The sequence below is a fragment of the Fulmarus glacialis genome, unplaced genomic scaffold, assembly GCF_000690835.1.
Source record: "Fulmarus glacialis isolate BGI_N327 unplaced genomic scaffold, ASM69083v1 scaffold51563, whole genome shotgun sequence".
Lineage (NCBI taxonomy): Eukaryota > Metazoa > Chordata > Aves > Procellariiformes > Procellariidae > Fulmarus > Fulmarus glacialis.
The window spans coordinates 1-10,153 of record NW_009204634.1 but is presented as its reverse complement, the minus strand read 5'-3'; the positions used below and the strand labels follow the sequence as shown (position 1 = coordinate 10,153).

General features: G+C 38.4%; 1 protein-coding gene across 1 annotated transcript; it reads left to right on the top strand.

The window, feature by feature from the left end:
• The first annotated feature begins 419 nt into the window (after positions 1-419).
• Positions 420-9,766, top strand: DHRS7C (dehydrogenase/reductase (SDR family) member 7C). Its single transcript, XM_009575045.1, has 6 exons — positions 420-575; positions 4,574-4,686; positions 6,110-6,320; positions 6,880-6,972; positions 8,789-8,944; positions 9,457-9,766. Exons 1-6 carry the CDS (start codon positions 422-424, stop codon positions 9,663-9,665), a joined length of 936 nt encoding a protein of 311 aa, XP_009573340.1. The 5' UTR covers positions 420-421; the 3' UTR covers positions 9,666-9,766.
• Positions 9,767-10,153: the final 387 nt, after the last annotated feature.

Here is a 10,153-nt window from a genome sequence, read left to right as displayed (position 1 = left end):
TATGTGTTTTATCTGAAATTAGGATTAAAAGCTTTTTATTTGTTTTCCTATAATAGCAACATAATTAAAAATTCAGTGTTATATTTTAGCTTATCTTTTTCCTCAAGGCAATATTTGTACTAAAATTCTGTTATGTTTTTTGCCAACATAGAGTAATTTTAAATAAAAGGAATCCAGATTTGGTTAGACTATGCAATGATGAGGAAAACAGACAAACAAACAATATTACCCTGTTTATTAAATAATAATATTAAGCCATTGATTGGAAAACACGCTTCCCACTGCTTCAAGCCTTGGCATGCTAATTACTGGATTTTCTATCTATGAAAACATTGCTTTTTTAGATAAGAATAGTTTGAAAAATAATGAATGCATATTATGATTACTGTTACTGTAATATGGTCTTTTGTTTCCCACAGAAATGGGTATTCTTGCTGTACTTGCTCTACCATTGCTTCTGTTAGGAATCAGTGGAATTATTTATATTTACCAGTCAGTCAAGTGGCTATTGTCCAAGTCAGCTGTGCAAAACAAGGTGGTGGTGATCACAGATGCCATCTCTGGACTGGGGAAGGGTGAGTTGTCTCTTTTCTTCTCAATGTCAGAGAACAGAAACAGCCAGAGAACCACCCCCTAGGTGATAAAATGCACATACATTACCTTGTATATATTCCTAACTGCCTGGATGAAGCAGAAGAAAAATATTTTTAAGCAAATCCTATGATTTTTAAATGTACATTTTTAGCCTCAGCCACAGGAACTGCTGGTAAACTTTTAGGAACTGCAGAGCTTTGTATTTATTTAATTCAATAGAATGAGAGGTTTTGTAAGCACATTGAAAATTCTATTTTTAGCATGTTGCTACTATGAGATCTTATTACATAGGCTGTCGCTGCAGGGTAGCAGCAAATCTGGATAAACAGGTGTCACCTCACTCTTTACATGTTCCTTTTCAGCCCTTAAAGACTTCAACATTTCCTGCTCCCTGTAAACAACAGTGCTCACCCCTCTGTCCCTGTTCATATCTCTGCCCCCTCTATCACCCATGTTACTCCTTTTCCCTTGACATCCTGCAGTACCTCCAACTGGGCTGTCTGGCTATGTGTAATGGTGCATTCCGTGGACAGAAGGAAAGGGTATGTGATAATTTCTCTATTTACACATGCTGATTGCTTGAGTGGTCAGCCACTTAGCATATACTTCTTCTTGGTTCATATTTCATGCCTACACGGTACTGGGTCATACATTGCTTATGTACAATCCTGCTCTAGGCATCACTGGAGGCGCAGTAGACACAAGGTGCCTGATAAAGCAAACATAGCTTGAGGCTACATTTTGGCATTTTCAATGAAGACTTCTGTATGTTGGAAACTTTGCACTCTCAAACAGAAAATAGATGGGGAAAGGGAATGCTCTTGCAGAATTATTCCTTAGCAGAACAGAGCTGCAACAGAAATACACATTATGCTGGCAAGGAGTGCTCTTTATCAGAGCCTGTTAGGACAAGGTATGAAATAATTCTGACCTCCACATCCCAGCTGGTCTTCCCCTTTCCCTGACACACTTCAGTTTCAATTGAAGACAATATTAGCATGTGTTTTCTCTGATTGGTTATATTTCAGTGGTTTTGTTTGGAGACACATTATTCAGAGTTCTCCAGCTGAGATTGGGTGTCTTGTAGAATCATAGGATGCCTGGAGGTTTCTAGACAGAAGTCCTGCTTGGAGCAGGAACATCACCAGTGCTAGATCTGGTTGTGTGTGGCTTCAAACCAAATCTTGGAAACCTCCAAGGATAAAGAACATTTATCGAACATTTCTCCAGGTATCTTGCTCCAGCACTGCATGACCCCTGGGGAAGATATTCTTAAGTTCAATTTCCTCATTAACCTTTCTTCACCTTTTGGGTTTTTTTGTGACTAGCTGCTGCCGGTCTCTTGAGGCTACAAAGGCAATCACCTCCCCGCTCCCTCCCTCCCCCCCACCCCACACCCTTTTTCACATAAATGAAAAAGGGGGTAACTCAAAGCAATTTTATTTTATTACCCTAAACATATCTGTTGTCAGTATCCCATAGGGTGATACTGAGAAGTTACCTGCAGGCTTGAATGATTCCAAATCATGCAGAATTTACTGTGCAGTTCACTCATGCATATACCTGGCCATTCATCCAGAGTTTTAAAATACCTGCTGTCTGCCCAGCTGCTGTATATTTGAGCTCTTAGGCAACAGCCAAATTCCTTTTCCCACATGCCTTAATTTCCGGACTAAAGACGACATTCATCGAAGTTAAAAAAGAGGAACAAAAACTATGATGATTGAAGATGTTTGCAATGGTTTATGGTTGTTATTTAACCCTGATTCCTGTTTCTTCTCACTGCTATAACTCAGAAAAGTCCAGGATAGTTCTAGAGGAGAACATAATTGGTTTCCCTTTTTCCCTTTTATTGCTGTTCACACAGTACTCACATTTTATTCACAAGGTTGCCCTAACTGTTAAGTTTATAGGAAAAATACTGGTGTAGTTGTCCTAGTACTGGCAAATAATCTTTTTGGCTTTAAATAAAAAATCTTTCTATGCTAGATAAAAGAAAATTAAAGACATTCATAAAATTACTGTCGTGTATAATGAAAAAGATTACATAAATAAAAGTTTCCAGCTGCACAGGTTTACAAAAATAGAAGAGTGGATCCAGAAGTGTTTCCATACAGATATTAAGTCTAACATGGGCATTTAAGAAATCTAAGATGGGCATATTAGCATAACTGGATTTGCCTGTGGGTATTGAAATCTGAAGAAAATACTTTTTGGAGGACAGACAGCTATAGCACTAGAGTTGTACTGTTGCCCATTCAACAAAGGCCATAGGAGCTAAGACAAATCAAACAGGCTGGAAAGGCATAAGAGTAATTGTAAGACCATATTCCTGCTCTTCCCATGCTGAATATGTAACTGTCATACAGATTTGATTTAGGGACCAAATATGAGGGGCCCGAGGCTGAGAGCTTTTTGGAAGACCCAATCAGGAAAAAAACACGAGAGGAAAAATATCTCTTGATTTCCAATCCTACTAGCACACATAACCCACTATCAGCTAATTGTCTGGCTGCACCCAAACCAGATCTCTGGTTTCGGGCAGAGAGAGTGGGCACATCATCAGTCGCATCCTGAGGCCTATCTGCAAGACATTATCTATTCCAAGAGGCAGGCAACTGTGTACTTTTCCTGGTCAGGAGGACAACCTTGACAGATTCCTGGACTAAGAGCCACAGTTTCAGTTCAGCTGAGCTACAACATACACCCTATAGCAGCCTATAAAAGCCAGAGGGATACAACTGACAATGAATTCCTAAAAGGCACCCATGAGATACCTATGCTCCATGTTTTTAAATGCCTTTCTTTGGTCAAACTGACAAGACAGTGAGGAATATATTCTCCCTCAACATCACTGAGAGAAGAAAATAGACTAGACACACACTGTCAAGATACTCCAGCCTGGTATTTCATAATCTGGATTGAGTTGATCACATACTCCCATGAAGACCTAAACTAATGAGTTGGTTGCAGCCTTGTAGCCAGTGCTGAGGTGGGATGATGGGTAACACTGACTGCCAGTTCCTCTTGTTATGTGAGCCCCCACTTTCAGAAAAGCGTAATCATAGTTCACTTGCATAAGAAAGGGAGCAGAATCCTGTCTTAAACTGGGGTGAACACCTAGCTCAGAATATCCCTGCATATATGGAGAAAAAGCAGTGCCAACCCAGCATACTAAGAAACGTCTCAGTGGCCTTCTCAGGAAGGCTTCAGAGAATGTAGCTGAACAAGAGGTAGCTAAAGCTGGTCCCTGATGCCTCTGCTGACTACTGGGAAGGTCTAATACTCAGGAGATACAGGTCTTGGGATGGATTACATATGGAGGGAAGGGTCTGTAGAAGAAAGACCTCTCTCATTGGTGCTCCATCTGTGGGCCAGTGGGTAGTAAGTTTCTCTGTATTGCTCTTCCTCAAAGTTGTAGACTAATTTCATGTTGCCAAGAGTTTCATTAAGATAACATACAGAGCTCATTTTACTATTTACTCGGGTTGGTTGGTTTCTTCTTTATACTGCAGTAGACACGAAGGTTTGCAAAAGATGCAGTTTGTATTGTAACAGCCTTAAGCGTGTATTTTCGTATATATTTTTCTTTATAGAAAGTGTGTCTGTAGGTGGAGAGACTTAAGGAAGAAAGACAATCAGAACAATTTTTCTAACTCAAACCCATCATCCATTAACTGGCATATTGTTCTTTTCTTAATTAAATTTTTATTAAATCCCATGACTAAAGAGTACCATTGTGCTGTACCATTAACTGTGCATTATACCATTACATTAAATTCTATTTTATTACACACATATATATTATTGCCATTTAGTGCTTTCTTTTTTCTCATATATATTCATTCTTTTAAAATCAATGGATTTTAAAGCATAGTTTCAACATCATTAGCAAAAACAGCATCCCATTTCAAGCAAAATAAACAAAATCAAATTGTTATTATTGTTATTATTTCTTTTGTACATATTCCTCTCCTAGAATGTTCTCGGGTGTTTCACACAGGAGGAGCAAGGCTTGTGTTGTGTGGCAGGACATGGGAAAAGTTAGAAGCCTTGTATGATGCTTTAATTAGCATGGCAGACCCCAGTATGGTAAGTATTTCCTCACTCTGCTTTGAAAATTCATAGCTTGAGTTAAACACCTTGTTCAGATACACAAAGTGCTTTTAAATCCAGTAAAACAAAGTACTTGAAACGTGATTAACTGTTGACGGTGATGTTGGTCACCCAGGTAACACACCCAACACAATCCAGAGAGAGAGAGAAAGAGAGAGAGAGAAACACCTCTGAAGGTCTTTAGAGAATGATGCCAGAAGTATAAGTCAGAAATCCCACTCTCCTGAGCTAATTTAAGGCAATTACTGTAAAGCAACTGAGTGGTCTTGCATTTTAAACAAGCCACCCAACTAGAAATGCTGGGCAGAAGGATTTGTTAATACGGATGGAAAGGATCTAAAGTGCTTCATTTAATCACAGGAACTATCATCCATTTTTCACAGAGAGTGCTCAAGGAGTGGGAGATGGGTCTAAAGATTGAGTTAATTTTGAGTTTCTCCACTACTTTGGGAGAAGTCCCAGCTAGAAGGGCATGGTGACATATGAATAAGAGTGCCCTTTCCTCGTTACCACTGACTGGGTCACTGTGCAAGTAGACATGCAAGGCTGCCCCTGCTGCCAGTTCTTTGGAAGATGTTTCTTTGATGCTTATGGGAAAGCTTTCCTTCTGTGACAAAGATAGCTGACTCACATCAGGGCACAGGTGTTTCTGAAGGCATCACACAAATTCTACAGCCATTGCTCACCAGACCAACAAATATTTGTGTTTGACCTTTTTTTTTGCAGTGAGCTTCATTCATCTGCATAAATAACCATAAAAGTAGTGTGTTCATGTTAGTCTGCGCAGACTCAACTAGGAAAAATATATTAAGTATGACTAAGGGATCTGCATTACATTGTCGTAGTAATATAGTAAGAGAAGATGCTCAGAGTACCTTCCTCTGTCCCATAGCTGATAAAATCTACATCTTTGCAGAAATTGTACAAATGTAAACCCTATTTGGATAACCTATAGCTGAACAAACCATTTCCTACCTTCCAACTGCCCCCCATGTATATGTAAAATATCTATATCAAATCACTATATCCTAGACTCTGTGGTCACCAAAGTTCTCCAGAGGGCTGCTTACAGAAAGACTGTAACTTGGAGTGGTAGGAGTCACTCCCTGTGTCTATTATCTGTCTCCACTGATTACAACAGAGACAAAACTCAGTAGGGTAGAGCTACTCCAGCTTACACTTCCTATGGCATTCTGCTTCATCTGAATTTCAGAGTCTATGAATACCCATTGTTGAACTACCTTCTTTCTAGAGTAGGTTAAAAGAACAACTCAAAGTTTTTGTGAAAATGATAAAAGCACTTTCTTCAGATATCAATGTAAATTAATTTACAAGACAAGTAAATAGAAACACATTTTTATATAACAGGTATCCTTGAAATAAGTCTTTTCTTTATTAGACATATGCACCAAAGCTCATACTTCTAGATATCTCAGACATAAACTGCATTCAAGATGTAGCTAAGGAAATACTGAATTGCTATGGCTGTGTGGATATACTAATCAACAATGCAAGTATGAAGGTGAAAGGAGCAGTGCAGAGCATTTCATTGGAACTTGATAAAAAGATAATGGATGCCAACTATTTTGGACCTATAACATTAACCAAAGGTATTTTAATTTTTTTTTCCTGTTTTGCTGTTGCCACTTAAAGCTTGACATCCAAGTCATTGGCATTACACTGTTTCATTTGCACTGATTTTTGCCTTCTTCACTATAATAAAAAACAATTCTGTGAAAATCGATGGACTGAAATCGAGGTGAAGAAGATAAAAATCAGAGTGCCTGGGTTTGGAAATATATAAGCATGTGTTTGAAAGATAGACATTTTTAAAAATGTCTGCTTATTGTCTTTTGCATATGGTGACTCCTTTATTTATGTGCTTGCTGCCTTTGTTGCAAAGACAATTGTTTTCAAATCCCTTGCAAGGATACAGACAGGCTGACAATTAAATGTGATAATACTGCACCCAAATCTGCATGCAGAATCCAAGTGATGTCTAGAAGACACTCAATTTCCAGCTACTGGATTTTGTGATACTTTTGACAGCAGTATTGAGACAATCTTCATCAAAGTTGTGCTATCTACACTTCAGCTGTCACTTATTTTCAATAAATACATTGAGCTCTTTTACTTATGTGGCTCTTTCTTGTATTTCTTTTTTTTCAGCCATTCTTCCCAACATGATCTCAAGAAGAACTGGCCAAATTGTTCTAATTAATAGTATCCAAGGAAAAATAGGAATCCCATTTCGTGCAGCTTGTAAGTTATACATAGCAAAAATGTACATTTTAATACATAAATTGTGAGTATTCTATGGCACTGATAATAGGTTATTAAAAATGTTAATTTGCATTATAATTCAGTAACCTATTAATACAGTATTTGTCTGAAAAGTTTTCAAAGGAGTGGAACTCAAGAAGAAATAGTTAAAATACTATCTTTGAAGTATAACTACTGCCTAAGGTACTTGAGGACAAGCAGGTATCAAATGTGACAGCAAGTTTTTTTTATGATCTTAGGAGACATTCAGAAAACAGCAACCTTGTATGTCTAACATCTGTACTGGGCATATTAGTTGAAACCATAATGAATAATGAAGTAGTGTATAAATATAACATACTGGTAGATACTAGCTACTACTTTGTAAAGGGATACTCATGCACTTAATGGATTTATGTGTGGGAGTTTAAAAGGAGATGTAGTCTGCTTGGGTTTCCAGAAAATTTTCAAGAAGGTCTTTCATCCAAAGCTCCTAATGAAACTAAGCTGTCCTGAATTATGATGCAAGGTCTTTGCATTAATATAATGCAAAGTTAGTGGACAGAAAGTATAGGATAGATGTAAACAGACATTTTTAACTGTGACAGGAGGTCAGAGTGGATGATGGGCTCTGAATTAAAAGGTCCGCGAGACCTCAGGATTGTGACTTATAGTTCCATGAAAGCAAAGTACAGTGACAGAAACTGTAAGGAAAGCAGTAGAGAAAAAAAATTAAATCCTGTCTTCATGCCTTTGTATAAATCGATGCAGTGCCCAGATCTTGAATATTGTGTGCAATTCTGGTCCCCCATCTCAAAAGAAGTATAAGAACTACAAAAAAGGCTCAGAAAAGAAACAACACATTGATAAGACATCTGGAATCATTTCCATCTAAGAAACAGCTGATTGTGTCAAGATACATTGTATGTGTAGAAAATCACGAGTAGCAGAAGAGCTAACAGAGACAGTTTTTACAATGTCTCTATCGATATCTATGTTGCATGAAATGAAGGTGCCGGAAGAAGGAATTTCAAAATAAATGAATGGAGAAGCTTCTTTCCATTCCTGGAGCCCACCTGTATTTTTTAGGTTATATTATGCACAGCTTGATTTTCACTGCAAACCAAGTCAAATACAAAGTGGATGAGTGCTTTGCAGCTCTGTTGCACTTAACACATAGTTCTGGTTTTTGGTCAAGGTTCACATACTATCATCCTTCTTTAATTTCATTTTCAATAAAAAGGCACTAAGAGCAGTTAAAAAAATTCTTAACGTGCAGTTACTTTAAAATTAACTTTGATATTAAAAGCATCTTGGATTGCTGCTGCAGGGCAAAGGCCTAATTAGTTTACAAAACATTAGTACTCCTGTATTCCAGAAATGGACATGTATTTCACTGCATCTTAGTGACGTGTCACAAACTGCAGCAACAGACGGTGTGGAGACTCATCTCAGGGTCAGCTGTCCATCCACTAAAGAAATTTTTAAACTGTAGAGATAGTAGAAATATTATTCCTTAACTAGGACTTAATATTTCTGATTGGGAAATCCAGACACATGATCTTTGACATGTATAGGGAGACTGACTACATACTTCATGCATAATTGTCCTGTACAAATAGTTTTCTTTTGCTTGTTTTAAATATGTCATATGATAATTTCACTGGGTGAAATAATGCAGTGTTCTTTTGCCTTTTGGCTAATCATTCCATGCCCAATTTTCCAAACATTCATGTTTTATAGAGCTCTGTGGTACATCCATATCCATGCATTCATATATCCAAACATGCATATGTGGGTTTTTTTCCTTCTTTAGATGCTGCTTCTAAGCACGCTGCTGTAGGCTTTTTTGATTGTCTTAGAGCTGAAATGGAAGAATTTGATATTTCTGTCAGCACTGTGAATCCAACCTTCATCTGTTCATACCATCGCCAACCAGCACCTGGCAACTGGGAGGCATCTATTTGGAAATGTAAGGTTCGATACATCAAGAGTGACAGTATATGAGGCCCATATAGCAGTATGGAGGCGTTTCCCGAGGAGAAGAATGGAGCATAGGAAAAAGAATGGAAATGACAGAAAGAATGAACAGGTTAGGGGAGCAAAAGAAAAGAGAGATTGGAGAGATCAGATGAGCCTGGTGAAAAGAGAAGGAACATGGAAAGAGACAACATTATGTGAGAAAAGAAATACACCAGGGCATGGGGAATGGAGGTAGAGCAGAGCATGAAAGGTCCCAAGGGAGAGTTCCACTGCACTCAAGTTGCTCCTTCTCTTAAGGACTGTGGGGATTTTACTTCAAAATTGTAAAAAGATCTTAGGGACATACTGATGAGGGGAAGGGAAGGGGTAAGAGATTGAAAGTGCATAGGAATTTAACTAATTTGACTGATGCACTAGCTGTGTATCTTTTCACCACCATTCCCTCAGATATGTCTGGCTGTCTATCTGTCTGTAGCTCTCACTCCTCTCTGTTTGATTTAGTCTTTTTCAGAAAGGTGGCATATGGTGTGCACCCAGTGGAGGTGGCAGAGGAAGTCTTGCGCACAGTGAGCAGTAAGAAGCAGGAGGTACTTATGGCCAACCCTGTCCCCAGAGCAGCAGTTTACATTCGCACCTTCTTCCCTGAGCTGTTTTTTGCCATTGTTGCCTCAGGGATTAAGGAAAAGTTGAAGACAGAAGAGGAAAATTGATTTTGTTTGGTTCTTTTCCTTGCTTTTGACCTGAAAAAAAGTTATGTTTCAAATGTCAATGATTTCTGCTTCTCACTATGGGTAGAATAAAGCAGGAAGCTTTATTAAACATGAACCAGCCAATGGCTCACTTAGTGATTCACTACCATTGACACACATTCGTCTGTTGGACTTCTACTCTTCTGGATTTAGTGAATGAGACAAGTGTCATTTTTTGCATTACAACAGTATGGGAAAAACTCTGCTAGGAGCTCTATCACTGTTTTAATAGAGTGATTCCCAATCTAAATAGGTAGGATAATAGGTGGGGACCTGCAGCAACTTATCAGAGTACTCTGTCAGTGCTAAAAGTGATAGGAATTTACAGGAACAAAGGGATGGGTAAGTAGGGAGATGTGGGAGACAGAAGAGTAGAAGTCAGTGGAAAATGGGGTTAGAGCTTGGATCAGAGTGTTCCTCAGATCATAGAATCATACAATCATAGAATC

Excerpts from the sequence above, each read along its gene's own strand:
- DHRS7C (XM_009575045.1), top strand. The coding sequence starts at position 422 with ATGGGTATTCTTGCTGTACTTGCTCTACCATTGCTTCTGTTAGGAATC. Across the intron at positions 576-4,573 it reads CATCTCTGGACTGGGGAAGG|AATGTTCTCGGGTGTTTCAC; the intron begins GTGAGTTGTCTC and ends TTCCTCTCCTAG. Across the intron at positions 4,687-6,109 it reads GCATGGCAGACCCCAGTATG|ACATATGCACCAAAGCTCAT; the intron begins GTAAGTATTTCC and ends TTTCTTTATTAG.